Source organism: Poromitra crassiceps (assembly GCF_964638095.1).
Source record: "Poromitra crassiceps genome assembly, chromosome: 8".
Taxonomy (NCBI): domain Eukaryota; kingdom Metazoa; phylum Chordata; class Actinopteri; order Beryciformes; family Melamphaidae; genus Poromitra; species Poromitra crassiceps.
The window spans coordinates 30,180,754-30,199,787 of NC_139629.1; the positions used below are offsets into that span (position 1 = coordinate 30,180,754).

The following is a 19,034-nucleotide window of genomic DNA, read 5'->3' on the forward strand; positions in this document are numbered from 1 at the left end:
AGATGTTTGGTGGTTAGGTGGCGCTATTGGCGCCGCTCACCAAACGTCTGGAAACCAAGACTAGTGGCTGCTTACTCTGCAGATAAAACGCAATGAAAAAAGGCATGTAGTAGACTGGCATGCTTAAACGTATCCAAAGAAGTTTTCCTATTAAACAACTTGTTTTAGATATTATTATAGCCGATATAGATCGGCCTATGGCTATTCAACTGGCGGCCTTGGCCCGCCAATCAAGTCAGACCGGCTGAGTTCTATTTTTTTGCGCCGGTGCGCAAAGCAAGCCGGCCCCTGTGAACCGCTTTGTCGGAATTAATCTAAGCACGACTTCACGCACCAGAGTTCTGTTGAGTGACGTCTGCTCCACACCGATCAGAGGAAGCCTTTCAGCCTTTGGGTGGGACCTGCGGGACTCAGCCAATCAGGTCCACTCCTGTTGAGTGATGTCTGTTGCACGCCAATCCGATGAAGCCTTTCAGCTTTTGGGTGGGACTCCAAGAAATGCGGACTGGAACAAGGAATTCGATTACAAAATATGATAGAGGCAAAAATTATTTGAATCGACACGGCATTTAGACCATAGAATGTATATTTAGACTGTGTATTGCATGAACGCTTATTAGTGTGGCACACACTAATACACACACACTAGCTAGGTAAGAGATGTCAGAATTGACCAAATTATATTTCAAATGGCTGACGTGTTGTGGAATACTTAGATTTGTTTCAAATATGTTTCTCCTTTTGGGGCTTTAACACAGCTTTTGTTGCACAGGAATTAAGCACTTTTAAAGGAACACTCCGCCCATTTTCAACCAGCTTTGTATCATTAGAACATCAGTAGTATATCAGAAAACTGTAAACTGTTTTGAAGTCTGTCATTTAATTTGACAGTTATTGAGTGTTAAAGTGTGGACCAGTGACATCACTGGTCCACACTAACTCAAATGAATAACTCATTAACTCAAATCAACTCTCAATAACTGTCAAACTAGATGAATGATGAATAGTTTGACAGTTATTGAGAGTTGATTTGAGTTAATGAGTTATTAATTTGAGTTAGTGTGGACCAGTGATGTCACTGTGTGTTCCTTTAAACAAAAATGAAGCTACTTTTGCAATGTAGTGAAATACAAGTTTAGAAAATGTGGTGGCGCATTGTGTCAAGTGTACATATAATGGGATTAATAGCTCGGGGAACGGTCCGACCCCCCGGCCCCTTAGGTTTCTGACAATGTGGCCCCCTGAACAATTTAGTTGAATAGCCCTGGGTTAAGCCCGAAACGCACAGGGAGCGAAACTTGACGCGCGTCAAATGACGCACTGCAAGCATCAGATCTGAAATGTATACACCACAGAACTATCAGTATTTTGGGGGAAAGGCCACTAATTTATATGTAGGCAGGCACAATGACAGATGAATTTTTTTTGTTATACCGTAGTTTTGAGCCCCTGTCATTCAGAGGCTGTTGGATCATCCTACCTGTCTGCTGTGCAGAGGGGGAGAAGAAAAGGCTGCGCTGCGGGAGAAAATGATGCAATCATTCTGTCCAAACTTTCACCAGTCTAATCTCATCGTGACATCCAGGGATGGGCTATATTTTGCTAGCCTGTACTCAGCTGTAGCAGTTATCATAAAACAAACAAAGTATTCAAATGGACTAAGAACTTTTCAAAGTTTTTCATGTTGTCGTCTATTTGACACCTTTTGAAAATGACATTTTTAACATGGAATGTCTTGGGTGGGTGTTGGTTTGTTTCATTTTGTTTTAACGCCACACCACTAGGAGACCGACCGCCTTTTCGAAAGGAAGTAACCAGTGAGGCACTTCTCCCACCTGTTTGACTGCTCTTACAGGTTCCACAGAGGGACACCGCCATGACTCACATCCTCACAGTGTTCACAGTCATATCAATATGCAATGCACTGAACTCACTCACATTAGGTAAGAGTACAACAGATGCAAGCTCAAATTGAATCCCAAATTGAACGAGCTTCCACCTTCGGTCAGGACGGCTGAATCACTGCCGATCTTTCGGAAAAGACTAAAGACACACCTTTTCAGGCTCCATCTGGGCCCTTCTTGATCTAACTTCTTTCTCTCTCTTTCTCTTTCTAAAAAAAAAAAAAAAAAAACTAACCTAAACTTGTACCACTGTTCCTTCAGAAGTTGTAGTTGTCATAGACTGTGCTCCATAGTTGATTGCTCTATTGCTGACAAAAATGTGTTATTGTAAGTCGCTTTGGATAAAAGCGTCTGCCAAATGACGTAATGTAATGTAATGTAATGAATCCTTCTTTCATTGGGTCCATTAGTTTAGTGTTTCCCCCACTTCAAAAAAAAAAAGACAAACCAACAAACCAACCAACCCAATTCACCACAGGCCTTATCTAGAACTCAATGTGTGCAGAAATGAACATTCCTGAGCATTTGTACTTTTCCGCATCACCTTCTGTTATCTTGAATAGGTAAACCAGCCATTACGAAGAGATAGAGGCCTAGATTTGATCAATCACAACTTTGTTTTGTGCACGTGTTATTGAAAACATATACTGTACTGTAGGCCTACACATGTTAAATACTTTGAGTCCAAATTAGGGATGCACGATATATCGGCAATCATATCGGTATCGGCCGATGTTAGTCATTTTTTAACATATCGGTATCGGTCCGATGTTGCAATGTTAATATCGGTTATCGGTATCAGCCAAATTCTTCACATTGAGATGAAATAATGCAGTAAATCTATGATTTATGGGCTTTTACAAATGTTTTTGAAATAAAGAAATGCATAACTTTTTCAAATTCAGTGTTTACATGTGTTTTTCAGTATGTACAAAATTCTATTATCATAGATGTGTTTTTATACAGATCATATCGACATCGGTAAATATCGGTTATCGGCCATAACAGCAATCTTAATATCGGTTATCGGCATCGGCCAAAATTTTCATATCGGTGCATCCCTAGTCCAAATGATGCATTTAGGCGGAGTTAAGACTATTTCATAGTTTTTATTTCCTCTCATCAATACATTTAGTTTACAGCCTCTTGTGTTTTCCCTCTCATCAGAAAAACAATATACACATTTAAAATAAAATACTATGGACGAAATTAGGGGGGAAAAAAATGGCGACCCAAACTCAATCTCCTGTGAAAGCTGTCTTTGGGAATGACTGCATTATATGCAAGATCTTTGCCTATAGCACATTGTGCACATTACAATGGTGAAAATCTCTGTTTTCAAGATTGAAGAGTTCATTTCCAAAAACAGGTATCGCTGTTTGTATTTTACATCCTTTTTATGCCTCCGCCGGCGATAGCCAGGCATTATGGATCCGGGTTGTCCGTCTGTACGTGCGTACGTATGTCCATACAATGTTCGTTAACGCGATATCTGAGGAACGCCTTGACGGAATTTCATAAAATTTGCCTCAAACATCGACTTAGACTCAAGGATGATCTGATTAGATTTTGGTGGTCAAAGGTCAAAGGTCAAGGTCACTGTGACCTCTCGAACGCCATTTTCAAGCTCGTTAACGCGATATCTCAGGAATGCCTTGACGGAATTTCATCAAATTTGTCTCAAACATCGACTTGGACTCAAGCATGAACTGATTAGATTTTGGTGGTCAAAGGTCAAGGTCACTGTGACCTCTCAAACGCCATTTTACAGCTTGTTAACGCGATATCTCAGGAATGCCTTGACGGAATTTCATCAAATTTGCCTCAAACATTAACTTGGCCTCAAGGATGAACTGATTACATTTTGGTGGTCAAACTCTCACGAACGCCATTCCCAAGTTCATTAACGCAATATCTCAAGAACGGCTTGATAGAATTTCTTCTGATTTGGCTCAAACATCGACTTAGACGCAAGGATGAACTGATTCCATTTTGGGTATCAAAGGTCCAAGGTCAAGGTCACTGTGACCTCTCGAATGCCGTTTTCAAGCTTGTTAACGCGACATCTCAGGAATGTCTTGATGGAATTTCTTAGAATTTGCCTTAAACGTCCACTTGGACTCAAGGATGAACCGATTACATTTTGGTGGTCAAAGGTCAAGGTCACTGTGACCTCACACACCCAATTTCCAAGCTCTGTAACGCAACATCTCAGGAGCGCCTTGACGGAATTTCTTCCAATTTGCCCCAAATGGCGATTTGGACTCAAGCATGAACTAATGGCGGAGGCATAAGTCTGCGTTGCGGTTGTTCTAGTTAAATTAAATGTATGTATTTATATTGTAATATTTGTTTAATATTTTAATTAGAAATCATAATTAAAAGATTTCCACCTGATCATCATCATCACATAAATAAATCAGACCAATGTTTTTTTTTTTATGTGCACTCCAGGGAGTATCAAACAGGTGTTGTTTATTCATCTTAACACGTTAAGTGCCATAGCCGAGATAATTCGTCTTACATAATCCAACGCTTGAGTGCCAGAGCCGAGATATCTCGTCTTACATAAACATTTTTTTTTTTTGACGGTGGGACATCAATCAACAACTTTTACATCTTCGAGATCACTATTGGAGCAAGAGAATGTGTATAATCTATTTTACCGACCCACTAAGTGTTGACACTGCTCCCCCAGACGAGCGAAATCAAAGAAAAAACTGCCGCGGGAGCAAGCCATTCAAGGAAATGGCGAGGCGATTTTACAGTAATCCATTCCACACTTGTCTTGCCCGAGAGCGGCCGCGCAGGCAGCCGCACACAGAGAGCGGAGAGCGATTTGCAAAATAGATTATAGGTGAAACACACTTTGAAACACCTCAGAAAGGCCAGAATCAACATCTGCCCATCGCCCACGCATTCCCCGGCCCATCTTGACTCGCACAAGGAGCGTCCGCACGCAGGCAAGCAGGCAGGCAGGCACGCAGGCAGGCAGGCAGCAGCAACGCGCTTCTGACACGCCCGCTGTAGAGCCAGGAGGAAGGAGGAGAAGACACACGGAGGGAGGAGTTTGAATGAGAGGGGTGTTTCCTGTTGTTATGGAGGAAATTACTGTTCAAAACTATTGTTTAGAATGTCTGACGGTCTTACTGATGCCAAAAATGAATGGTTAAAGTGACTGTTCTGTCGAATTTCACAAAAAGCCATTTATCTCTGAATAAATTTCCAGACGCTGAAACCATGCTGTACTCAACGGCTAATATCTACATAACTACTAACTCTGCAAACTAACTCTTTTAGACAGAGAAAGCACACATTCTATTAGTTATTTTTAGATGATTGGTGTTCATGAATTCTTAACAGAAAATAATCCTCGGCTCTTGTAAAATGAGCCAGAATCCTCAAAAAAAAACCTGGCACAACTTACCTACAGGATGAAAAAATGGCTGGCACTCAATGTGTTAAGAATGGCATTTAATTTTTGCAAAATGTAACTCTTCAATTATAGATATAATATTTTGGAGTAAACCTCACAGATTGTAATTTGTGAATCAAGGATTATTCTCTTCGTTGATGTAAAGGTCAGGGTTACAGGTACTTTAGAATCAAACGTACAAAGTAGCCTCATAGCGATTCCTCTGGCCACTTGCACTGATGTCCCAGAGGTGCTGACATTTCTATTGAATGAAAACTTGTGCGGTAGGCAGCCTAGGTAACTGAAACCTGTTTATCTTGCATCTGGTGACAACGCCCTATTGTAAAGACAGTGGACACTGTGCTCCTGAGATTTTGCTTGCTTTGAATGTCGATGTGAATAAACCATGAAGATATAATGTGAATATATAGGCCATATATACATGTGCAGTATGATATTGTTTAATACTCTGGTTTTTGTCGCAGGAATAGCAGCTATGTTTTGTAACGCAGCGGCAGGAGGCCAGTGACTACCCGTCACCCCCGATCCCAAACAGCACAACGACGAGACGGCTGTCTCCGACGTCTACAACACGGGAGCGGGCTGGGCCCCCGCGGCCCATAGCTGTCCATCCGACAGCCTCGACTGATCATCCAACAATCTTAACACGGTCGCGGGCTGGGCCCCCGCGATCGGCGGCTGAACACCCGGCCAGAGCCTTCATCGAGCTATCATCTGGCGATAGCTTAGCAGCGCCAGCCACATCCGACGCGCCAGACCATCCAACAGCTACAACACGGACGCGGGCTGGGCCCCCGCGGCCGGCGGCAGACCATCTGGCTGGGGCCTTCATCGAGCTATCATCTGGCGATAGCTTAGCAACGCCAGCCACATCCGACGCGGCAGACCATCCGACAGCTACAACACGGACGCGGGCTGGGCCCCCGCGGCCGGCGGCAGACCATCTGGCTGGAGCCTGCATCGAGCTATCATCTGGCGATGGCTTAGCAGCGCCTGGTCACCCGGCCGCCACAACACGGTTGCGGGTTGGGCCCCCGCGGCCTCTGACCATCAACAGCACTTCGGCTGCGCCAACTACCATCAGCGGCCTCCTACCTTCGTCTTCCACCACCAGCTCGGCTGCGGCGCTACCCCTGGCTACCAGCGGCGCAGCGGAGACGATCCATCAAACGGGCCTAGGGCCTGCATCTCAGAGGTCCATAGCAGCGGCCCATCGAACTGGGCTGCCTTTTTCCTCTAAGCTAGCTAAATATAGAAACCCTGTAATCAAAAGACATCGATCCTTAAAAATATTTCGGACACTAAATCAAGCAAGGACAATTTGGGACCCTGTATGTAAAAAGGGGGGGTTGTTCGGGGGGCATCTAAATGCCCGTAGCATGCTACCTAAACGGGAGCAATTAGAACACCTGCTATGTAACTCTAACATTGATTTTCTGGGGATATCTGAAACTTGGCTAACTAGCTCCTCACCAGAAGCTGCTATCTCACTACCGGGATATACTAGTTTTAGAAGGGATAGGGGGGGTCAGGGGAGGGGTGGGGGGGTAATTTTGTATGTTAGGGAACATCTGAAATGCAACCAGATTATATGGCCCAATGATTTTAGTCTAGAATGTGTTGGTGTAAATATCTCTCTGTCCGATGAAATGTCGCTGGTGATTGTCTGCATCTATCGCAAGCCTTCGGCTAAAATTGATTTTTATGATCATCTCAAGACGCTCCTTAAATCATGTGACCACAAAAAAGAAATTATTTTGATTGGAGATTGGAATATAAATTGGGACGCGAAAAAAGATAGAAAAAGCCTGAAATCAATTATGGATTATTTTAATTTTACTCAGTTAATTGACCAACCGACTAGAATTACTCATCGATCTCAATCAAAAATTGACTTAATTTTCTCGAACAAACCTAGAAATGTTACTAAAATACACAACCTGTTAACAGGAATCTCGGACCATAATGCGATTTTCTTCTCCAGAAAACTTAATAAATCTCGCTTCCAAAACCCATTCTCTAGTACTTCTAGTACTTCTGATAACCGTACAAACACTTTGATTGTCCCTAAAAACGAAGAACAAAATCTGGCAAGAGCTCTAAAAGATATTGAGTGGGATAATCTCACCACGTGTGATGATGCAGACATCAGCAGCGATATGTTTCATTCTAGGTTGAAGGATGTAATCCTCGGTTTCTCCAGACGAGGGAGCCATAGGAGGAGGAACTCAACCTCCCTCCCCTGGCTCAACTCGTCGTGTTTGAAACTGATGAAAGTCAGGGACCTACTGCTTAAAAAGTCAATTACAACTGGGCTAGGCACTGACCGACAATTGTTTGTTTCAGCTAGAAATAAGGTGATTGCTGAATTAAGGAAGGCTAAAGCCAACTTTTTTGTTACTGTTATGGAAAGTGCAAGGGGGAACAGCAAAAAGATCTGGCAAAATATTAGCAAACTGACAGGTAAACAAATGAAACAGGACACTAAAGCTATGGAATTAAATGTCGACAACCGGCTGGTGAGCAACCCTGTCACCTTGGCTGAAAAACTCAACACCTTCTTCATAAAATCCATTGATGACATCTCGAAACAGTTTGGCGTATCCACATGCTCTGTAAATATGGTGAATAACCCTACAGTCAATGGAGTACCAATTTTTACCATCCAGGAAATTTCTGTACCTGAGGTCATTGATATAATTAGTGCTTTGAACAGCTCTAAGGCTAAAGATGTTTATGGTCTTAACACCAGCTTCTTGAAATTAAATAAAGAGACATTAGCGCCACCTATTATGCATCTAGTTAACTTATCCATTAAGTACTCAACCGTCCCAAAGGCATGGAAACTGGCCTCAGTTACCCCAATCTACAAAGCTGGTGATAAATCTGACATGAACAACTTCAGACCCATCAGTATTTTACCGATAATCTCTAAAATCATTGAAAAATGGGTCGCTAAACAACTTATAGAATTTCTTGAGACGAGCCAGACCCCCTTGCACCCCATGCAGTTTGGTTTTCGTCCACACCACTCAACTGACTCTGCTTTGGTCCTGCTCTTGGAGAAAATAAAAGGCTCCTTGGACAGGGATGGTTGTGTGGGAGCTGTGTTCCTCGATCTTAAGAGGGCATTCGACACCGTCAACCACAGTGTGCTCCTCTCTAAATTGTCCAGCTTCAATTTTTCTGCTGAGGCCATTAAATGGGTTGAATCATATTTGTCTCACCGGGAGCAGTGCACTGTGGTTGGCGGTGTCAGCTCCCCTTACCTGAGCTGTCCAGTAGGGGTCCCCCAAGGGTCAATTTTGGGCCCAATTTTCTTTTCCCTGTACATTAATGATCTTCCAGATTACTGTTTTAATGTAGATGTCCAGCTTTATGCTGACGACACAGTTATTTTCACAAGGGCTAAAAACCCAGTGGAGGCGGCACGTGTCCTATCTTCAGCTCTCTCTCATATTCAGGCATGGCTAACTAAATCTTGTCTCGTGCTGAATGCAAAAAAAACTGTTTGTATGTTCTTTTCTAAAAAAAACATTGCACCTTCGCGCTCCAATGTTTTCCTGGGGTCAGAGGAATTATCAGTAGTTAACGAGTTTAAATACTTAGGCGTGATGCTGGACTCCAATTTAACGTTCAGCAATCACATTAAAATGATCTCCAAAAAAATTAAATTCCACCTGTATAATTTCAGACAAATAAGGAGCTGTCTGTCCACAGACGCTGCGTTTTTATTTTTACACTCAATGATCCTTTCGCATCTGAACTATTGTATAACTAGCTGGTCGCTGACAGGAGTAACCATCCTCAAACCAGCCGAACTACTCTATAAAAAAGCCCTGAAAATACTAGATAAAAAACCCTTTTCTCATCACCACTGCCATGTCATACGTAAATATGGCATGCTAAGTTTTGAGAACTTTAGAAATTTCACCTCTGCCTGTCTAATATACAAAGTTCTACATGGACTGGCGCCGCCTCCTCTTGCTGACTTTATCAAATATCGTGCGACCGCCAACTCGACCCGTGTCACCCGGGCCATTACGAACAAGGTCTGTGAGGTCCCCTTTAGAAAAACTTCCTTTAGTCAGAAGACCCTATCCTTCATGGGAAGCACTCTCTGGAATAATCTACCTCCCTCGATTAGAGAATGCCCGAGTCTCGCCACCTTCAAAGGCCAGTTGAAAATATGGCTCAGATCAAACCAACAATGTGATCACAATTAACATACTTAACAGATCATTTGCCATGTTTTGCAGCATGCTCTGTGTGTTTTATTTATTTTATTTATTTTAGGTTTCACTAACCTTTTATACTATTAACTTTTTTTGGTACTATTAATTGTGTGTTTTAATCATTTTTGGTTTTACTAACTTTCTGTACTTTTAATCTTTGTTGTATTATTAATTTTTCTTTCGCTTTCATGATTACATCAACCTGCCATGGGACTACAGGTGGAAACTAGCCCTTGGGCTACAACCTGGCATATTTACTGTACGGCTGTACTGTTCATTAATGTGTAAAGTCCCATTCTTTAAATAAATGAATCTGAATCTGAACCATGAGTGAACTCAAATCTTGCAAAAATAATCGGTGTCTGTGTGGAGAATAGCGTGCCTAAGTCACGCCCTCTTCCGCATTCAGCATACATACCAAGGGATTTCATCCGCCATTCATTTTTAATCCCTTGGTTTTCACTGATTTTCACTGATTCTGATTTCACTGAAATCAGACTCTAAGACTAAGTCCTCTCTGGCAGCGTCACTAAGTTTGGGTGTTTCAAGAGAATCAAAGAAGTCGTTCATATCGGATTGAGCAGCATCAGACTTAGATGAGCAGAGTTCACTGTAAAACTCCGTTAAACCATCATCTATCTCCTTGGGGTTAGTCAACAGGGCACCCCTCTTGGATTTGATGGAGAGGATTGATCTGGAGGCCTGGGCGCCCTTGAGCTGCCGTGCCAGGAGTCTCTCAGGCTTATCTCCCGGTCTTATTAGTCCTAGTCTTATTAACAAAAGGAAGGGGGGAAAAGAATAGTCGAACATTCGTATTGAACAGCCAAATCCGATTCGACGGACAGAATTCTGAGTCGAAGACAGCGCTAGTAGGATTATGCATGAAACTGAAGGAAACAACTTTTTTTTTTTTTAGACGTAGAAACCGTTTCACAAGGTTGCTGTAAGCTATTCACTATACTTTAGGCTACTATACTATACTATACTATACTATACTATACTGTAGCGATCCTGGGTCTGGAGGTATAAAGCACGCACGTTGGTCCTGGCCAAAGGGATTGTCCCTTTGGTCTGATGGTTAACGTTGCTGGGCTTGTAAGGTGGAGACCTCGGTTCTATACTAGCCTCGCCTGTTACAATACTATATACTATACTATATACTATACTATATAGTATAGTATAGTAACTATACTATCAACTGCAACTGGTTAGATTTAAACACTTTCAATATGTTGGGGAAAACAGAGGGATAATCTGTATAGAAAACAACATCCAGTCTTTACTTTGTTTAAGCACTATTTTTTTGATAGCTTAAGCAATATAGCTCTTCTCTCCTCTCATCCATTTTTACATTAGAAGAGAAAATCACATGTCAAATAAATAAATAAATAAATAAATAATTAAATAAATAAATATTTCCCACCATATAGTAGCCATAATTCTAATTAGCCTCAGCAAAGCAACATCAGCTGCAACAGCCAGCATACTATCAGAGTGTGTGCTAGCTCTGTCTCTGCCCCTCATATCTGCCATAATAGCCTACTGTGTGTTCACTTTTCAAAGGAGTGAAGAAAGGCGCTTTCACAGAGACCCTCCCACTGGTCTCCAGCAACAAGAGTCACATGATGTCATGTCCCGAGCCAGCCTGTAATTCTATCAAGTCAGCCACGATCTTACAGGAAGTCTAGTGAGTTTACCCCTTCAAAATAATGCATTCATGCCATGTCACTTTTGCGGAGCGATACAAAGGACCTATAAGTGAAAGGAAAACTTACTCTATATTCAATCATAAATAAGGAGGGATCTGCAGTGAATGAAAATACAATTTCTTTCTTTTTGTCCAAAATAGTAGGCTACATGTTTGTATAATTCCTGTTTTAGAAGGTATTTGCCTAGGCCTATAATTGTCTTTATATCGGCATATCTATCTATCTATCTATCTATCTATCTATCTATCTATCTATCTATCTATCTATCTATCTATCACCAACAGTCTCTTTATTCATTTGTAGTTTCACTTCATATTAAATCTTATACAGCCCATACACCACAGCCAATTTTTTCACTTGTACTCAATGCTGCCCATTCAATTAGTATTGGATACATCTCTCATCACCTTCAAAGCATGCTGAGATACCTGGTGATGGATGACAGCAACGACTCGAGAGTAGGGGCCAATTTCAAAATTGACCAATCCAAAATGGAAAGACACCAATCAAGCTGCATACCACCTAGGCGACTACAAGCGAATATGGTCGTGCTGGTGTGTAGCAGCTGGTGCATACACACCAGCCTCGACGCGAGACTCCACCTTCATTCTTCATTCTGAGTCTCGGCGTAGCAACCTCTGAGTCAACTGCAGGCTCGGCTAAAATGGCTGTAAGCTTAACAACATACACGTAAAACTGTACACACCTCCTGCACAGTGTGGTTATCCAAAGTTTGGGCCACAGAGTATTCCCTAATATTGCGTAGTTTCCAATAGCGAGCCCTTATTCACATGATGCCAGAGCTCAAAAACAGCCTTCTTCGGCTGTGTCATTTCGGATTTCAACTGCTCCAACAGCGCCGGATGCATGCTTGATAACGTGTATGTTATCCCCCCAAAGCAAAGGTTTAATCAACCGCTCCTGATTTAGGTCAAGATTTAGTGAGCGTTGATAGCCAATTCTGTACAGCCCAGCTCGTGAAAGACTTTCGTATCATATGCTTTTATTTTGAAGGCAGCATCTCTTGTCATCCTGTGTGATTCTACCTGGCTTGACCAAACAGCTGGCCTGTTATTGGCTTGACATCGCACAGCGCACCAAAGTCAGTAGCCTGCTCACCTGAAGAGATGCTGCTGTGTGTATAAGTTGGAGGCATCTCGCCTGTCTGTCCTCTGTCTCCTGCGGTGTGTGGGAGGCGTCGCCTGTCTGCCCTCTGTCTCCAGACTGTCTTGTGGAGCCGGCAGGAGCGGCCGTCATGTTTCTGTCCCTCGGCTGGCTGTCCGCTGTGGCCGCGGGTGTTGTCTCCGCGCATGTCGTGCAGAAGCTGTGTTTTCCATACTTCTGGAGGGACCTCTTCTTCCTCATGAAGATCCTGAGGTACGGCCTGAAGCTGGAGGTGATGAAGTGGAGGTCCCAGGTGGCCACAGTGATGGACATGTTCGTGCAGCAGGCTGGGCGCATCCCCGACAAGCCTTTCCTCATCTGGGACGGGACGAGCTTCACCTACCGGGACATCGACCAGCGCAGCAACCGCATCGCCAACGTGTTCCTGCAGCGAGGCAGCCCGAGGCGAGGAGACTCCGTGGCGCTCCTGATGAACAACGAGCCCGACTTCGTGTGCGTGTGGTTCGGCTTGGTCAAGCTGGGCTGCTCCGTGGCTTTTCTCAACACCAACATCAAGTCCCGCTCTCTCCTGCACTGCTTCAACTGCTGCGGCGCCAAAACTCTTGTTGTGGGCGCAGGTAAACACATCTGTGACATGTGGCCAATACAATGTGTTTGATTCACTTGGGGGTTAATTCGATTATTATCGTGGTTCACAAAAGTTGTTTGTTTAGTCTACTCTTTGACCTCCTCCCATGTCAAATCCTCCACTGATTTCACAGGGTTGAGCAATCTCCGCATCTAATAACTTCTAAAACTGCTTTAGTAGGCCTATATTATGGCAAGATATGATTTGGTCAATGTGATCAATTTGAGGCTTACGTCACCAATCAGGAAACATAGGTCCCGAATTCTCCCTGACGAATACTTTTCAATAAATAAATAGACATAAACCAGATGTCAACTCTGGACAAAACATGTTTTGACAGCTAATGGGTTTCACTCTGTCGGCCCCATGTGACAGGATGACAGACCCAACTGACCCAAACGTTCTCACTAATTGATCAACCAAGCGTGATGCGCAAGCCTCAGAACAAAACCACGTGGATCGGCACATGTGCTGAAGTTTCAGCATAATTTTGGTCGTTACAGATCTGAAATAAATAAATAGATAAATAAATGAATAAATAAATAAATAATCTTTATTACAATGCTTTATATAGCCTACGACTGATCAATGTGTAAAACCATCATTATCAACCTTATCAATATTGGAGCAGAGTTTTGAATGCAGAATAGGCTACAAACAGAATAGGCAGATTGATGAGGCAGTGCTAGTAGCTAGTACAGCAGATAATCTAGTTTAATTTAGCCATGCTGTGTAATCATTACCCAAAGCATGGCTGTTTTATCACATTCCTATTTATTTATTTATTTATTTATTTATTTATTTATTTATTTATCCTCATCATGCCTATGCACCTCCATCCATTCCTTGAGGAGGCTGATAGTGAGTAGGGGGTTTGTTTGTTTTCCTGGTTGGTATACGGGTGAGTTTCCATGGAGTTGGAGTCATTGCAGTACATGTTGTCGTCTGCTTGGGTAATAATAGCTATATTATCCCAGAGAGATGAACTATCACTGCTTAAATGCTTCAGGATATGGTCCAGGAAGTTAACAATGATTTCAATATGAGCTCTTTTGAACTATGAGTAGAGGTGAGGCAATCATCAGCATTAGCAAAATTCTAGCATTAGAGATACTTTAGACTATACTTGGTTATTTTATGATGTATAGTAGACCATCTAATGCAATCTTTGAATGAAGACGTTTGCTTAGTTGCATGTACTGTATAGTTTCAACCATTGAGAAAGTTATTTGCACACACTGATTACAATCCCATTGTTCAAATGTCCACAGCATCATGCAGTCACCATGACATGCCAATGCTAGTTGCATAATCCTTGAGGAAGTAAATATTAATTTCGGGGGAAAGGAGGAAATATGAAACTCATATAAAACATTTGTCTTAAAATGACACTTCAATGCATTCAATGGAAATCTACTCCACAGTCTAACTGAGAAAAGATGTCAACGCTGTATAATTCAAAATCATATCTACGTCAAATATGAATATGCAAATGAAAAGATGTGTTGTTAGCGCTTGAAGCCTAGTATCCAGTGATTAAGGAGTGTCTTGGTATTTTGACTAGCCTGCAAGCTATTTCTAGAGAAACTTTTTGGTAAAGAAAAGCAAGTAACATTTAAATGATCAACGTGTCCATCTAATAAAATGTGGGTTTTATTTATGTTTCATCTCCCAGATCTGGTGGAATGTCTAGACGACATCTCGACCAGCCTGCGGGAAGACAATATTGAGGTATGGGCCCTGACGAGCCAGAGTGAGCGAGCAGACATCCACAGCTTGTTGGATGAGATTGATGGTGCCTCCAACCAGCCTGTCCCAGCGGCGTTACGCGCCGCCACCTCCCTCAAGACTCCCACCAACTACATCTTCACTTCTGGAACAACTGGTGAGTCCGTTGCCCTCAAAAGCTCAATTGGGAACGCCATTTTAAGAGTTTAGGGACCCATATTTAGTATGGACCACCAATGATCAAAATGCAGCCTGTTCATGTAGTCTAGTCTTGAATAGGGTTTTCCTACATCCTACAGGTGTTCTGCCGAGTTTTGCTCCCCCGCCGAGCAGCAAAAAAAGCATCCCCACCTCACGGGAGCTACTTGTAAATCATTTATACAGAAATGTAACTGTTTAAAAGTGATATCATTGTCTGGTAGACGTGACCTCCCTGATTTCTAAGTTAAAACAGCCCCGAAATATGTTGGGGATACAATTCTCGGCGGGCATGCGGAAACGTTCACAGCACCTGTCGCAAGCACAAATTAGAGCCGTGGCAAAATCATCTGCGCCCCGAAATGCCTGTGCAAACGGGATTTGGGCGGTCTTAACTACCAGAATTATTCACAGGCGTGGCCAGGTAAGGCTGGGCATTACGTCAATCAAAACCAATCAGATTCCCATCTCGCAATGGTTTGTTTGCGCGAGGCATGCAATATGCTGTAATTATCTCCATGCGTAATAGAGTGTACTCACTCGTGCGAGGACAGAGTAGGTCCCGAAGATAGGGCTCGTAGAGTGATATAGTTTTTGAGATATTAACGTTTGTTTGGCACAGCTTTTCAGCTTTATTTCATATGACTTAACTGTTGCAGTGGCACCCGGAAGTGCTTTTTGTCACACTCATTCGTCTTATAGCCCCAAAAAACAGTTGGCCTGGTACTGAGCCCTGGGGAACACCAGTGTAGAGGGGATTCAGCAAAAAGAAAAAGAAAAACCCTTTCCATTATTCCTGAGAGGAGCGGTCAGTCAGGTAGGAGGTAAACCGCAAGAAGGCAAATCCAGGTCAGGCAGGGGGTAGTGGGTCGCATCTGCTGCTTCAGTGTCAAAGGTCAAAGGTAACTGATAGGTCTAAGAGGATGAGGACTTACGAGAAGGCTGAAGAAAACAGCAGACAGGTCTAAGAGGATGAGGACACGGTGTAGTCTCAATAGAAATCAACCTGCCAGTATTTTGATGGTGTTAGGAGGCCCCTGCCTCCACCATGGTACATGCTATCTGTCTGCCCCTGCCTCCACCATGGTACATGCTATCTGTCTGCCCCTGCCTCCACCATGGTACATGCTATCTGTCTGCCCCTGCCTCCACCATGGTACATGCTATCTGTCTGCATATGTGTGTACATTCTCGTCAATAAAATAAATCCCCCCCTCTCCTCTATCTCTCTCTTCTCTCTCCCCCTCCTTCTCCTCTCTCACCTCTCCTCTCTTTCCACTCTCTCTCAACTCTAGCTCTCCTCTCCCCTCGCTCTTCTCTCTCCCCCTCTCTCTCCTCTCTCCTCTGTCTCTCCCCTGTCTCTCTCAACTCTCTCCTCTCCCCTCTCTCTTCTCTCTCCTCTCCTCTGTCTCTCCCCTGTCTCTCTCAACTCTCTCCTCTCCCCTCTCTCTTCTCTCTCCTCTCCTCTGTCTCTCTCTCCTCTCTCTTCTTTCTCTCTCCTTTTTCACCTCTGTCCTCTCCCCCTGCTTTCTTCTCCCCTTCTCTCTCCACTCTCTCTCTCCATTCTCCCTCTGCTCCCTCTCTCTTCCCCTCCTTCGCTTCTATGCTTGTTTTTCTGTTATGCTTTATTAGTTGTTTAATTCGGTTTATTGATTGTGCTTAACTAGATTTAGCTTGGCACCTCTGTAAAGCCAATATGCTTGGGGGTGGGGCGTTCAATTGGAAGCTTAAAACATTGTTATAAAAAGTAAATACCCTCTAAACAAAACATATTTGTTTGAATATATTCAAATACTTTCTTTTTTTTGCGTGCGTGCGTGGCAAGGCAAACCAATACAATCAGAGAGCTTATATAACTACTTGGTATATTTATTTGAACATTAAAAAAAAATCTACATAATTCCCCCCCTCCCCAATATTTATTCAGTCAGTAGTAGCCTACACTATTGTAATGTTTTTAAATAACCAGGCAAACGATGTATGTTTTTCTTGGCCAGGATTTTTACCTGGTTAAATGTAAAAATATAATCCGGAAAGATTGTAGGACACAGCAAGAACGTGGCACATCACTATTCAAATTTAAATAAACATTAAAGGATAAATAGTGAAAGCTGTGTTGTTGTTGTGCATAAACAGTATTAAACAGTTGCCTGGCCCAGACCTTGGAGTCCGCCCACTCCACTGAGCTGAGTGTCGAGAGAATTACTGGTCCAATGAGCGCAGAGGGGGACTAATGATTAGCGAATCAGCATCAATAAACAGCACAACAGGCAGGCACAACATGTTAGCTGATAGCTTCAGTAGTATTAGTATCCAGATACAAGTATTAGTATCGAGTTATGGAATTATATTCATAACCACTAGCTTTGGTGAACATATAAACTAAGTTTAGTAAGTTTAAGTAAGTTTAAACTAAGGAAACTAAGTAGTATCCAGTCATGGAATTATATCTATCGCCACTTTAACCATTTTATTATTACTTTATCCCCACTTTGGGTTGTTTGCTGTTTGTTTTTTTGCTACATCAGTTAGCTAGCCAACTCGCTAACATTAGCGATTAATATAAAATGACGATGCCAACATAAAAGCTTTAGCTGGCTGTGTGTATGCTATTCAAATGTGAAACGATTACTTACATACATTTTAATTTTCACTTGAAGATACACATTAATAGGGGCGTCCGGGTAGTGTAGCGTTAGATTCCCTGCCTAGTACCAACACGAGGGTCGCAGGTTCGTATCCAGGTGATACCTCCGGCTTGGTCGGGCGTTCATACAGGCATGATTGCCTGGTGTCTGCAGGTAGGAAGCCGGATTGGGGGTATGTGTCCTGGTGTAACAGCGTTGTGTTTGATGGTAATTGCAGCAAACCATGATAAGGGCTTGCCCAGGGGTGGATTCGAACTGCCGACCTTCGGCTTGCAAGGTGTACACGCTAACCACTTCACCAAGAGCTAGCTCCCTTGGCGGAGCCAGGGCCGTAGTATCACGGAGGAAAGTGTGGACAATTCCAAGGGCCCTTGACTGACAGGGGCCCAAAAAAAAAAATAATAATAATAAAAAAACAAATATATATATATATATATTTTATTTTTCAGTGCACCTGAACGCAACATACAAGATACCCGCTGAATAAGTGTCCAAATGTTCATGTCATTCTGGCCAATACTCTACTTCTGTTATAACATTTCAGTCTGGAATATGGAATATCTTTCAATAATCTTTATTACTAAAAAGGCTAAAAGTAATCTCATGTGTAAGAAATGACTGTTCTACATTGAAGTAAAAAATTTAAATAATTAACTTGTTGGTTTTGGATTTTATTTAGCTTCAAGAGTGCATTTTTGTTCGTGTGACCCTCAACACAGGCTTTGAGAATCCCGGGCCACTTACTGATACTTATGCTTAAATTAACCCACTCATATTCTGGTTTATTTCAAGAAAAACATTGTGGCTAGTGGAAATTCTAATTGGCTGGTAACTTCTAGCAGCCATATTGGCAGGTGGCCAAAAAAGCTAATTTCGAGCCCTGCAGGGAGAGCAAGTGGTGACATAGGAGTGAGTGAGAAAAGGATCAAATATTGGTGTTTAAGACTGAATAATGACATCACAACTGTTAATTTAAAATGAGTTATTCCTCTAAACCTGACTTAAAATGCCCAAAATGTTTCCGCACCAGCGCCGTTCGGCCCCCAACCCTCCAACCAAAATCTTGCCCTCTGGTGGCGAGGAGATTTTTTTGTGGTCCTATCATCAAAGTTCCTGGGTTACGGCATGACAATATTTGTTCTGTATTATTTCAATTGTCACACTCATCGATACATATTTGAGGTTTGTTTATTAATTGGGAAAAGGGCCACTGGAACAAACGCCGCGAACATGATCCGGTTACTTTTTCAATCTGACTGGCTCCTCAAAAGTTTGGGGAACTCTCTGATTTAAAATGAGATATTCCTCTAAATTGGGCTTCAAATGGCCAAAATCTTCCGCCGCCGTCCGATATCCTTTCATGGGGCCCGAAATCCCTGGCTACGGCCCTGGGCGGAGCTGATGAACGTGCCTTTATACTGGG

The 19,034-nt window shown here is 42.7% G+C and overlaps 1 protein-coding gene across 1 annotated transcript in view; it reads left to right on the forward strand.

Annotated features, from left to right (window-relative positions):
• Window positions 1–12,539: 12,539 nt before the first annotated feature.
• Window positions 12,540–19,034, forward strand: part of slc27a6 (solute carrier family 27 member 6) — a gene marked incomplete at its 5' end in the record, with an annotated part of 48,302 nt that continues 41,807 nt past the window's right edge. The window contains 2 exons of the mRNA XM_083640985.1: window positions 12,540–13,026; window positions 14,713–14,922. Of these exons, the coding sequence (XP_083497111.1) occupies window positions 12,540–13,026; window positions 14,713–14,922 (697 nt within the window). The remainder of the gene's footprint in view (window positions 13,027–14,712; window positions 14,923–19,034) is intronic.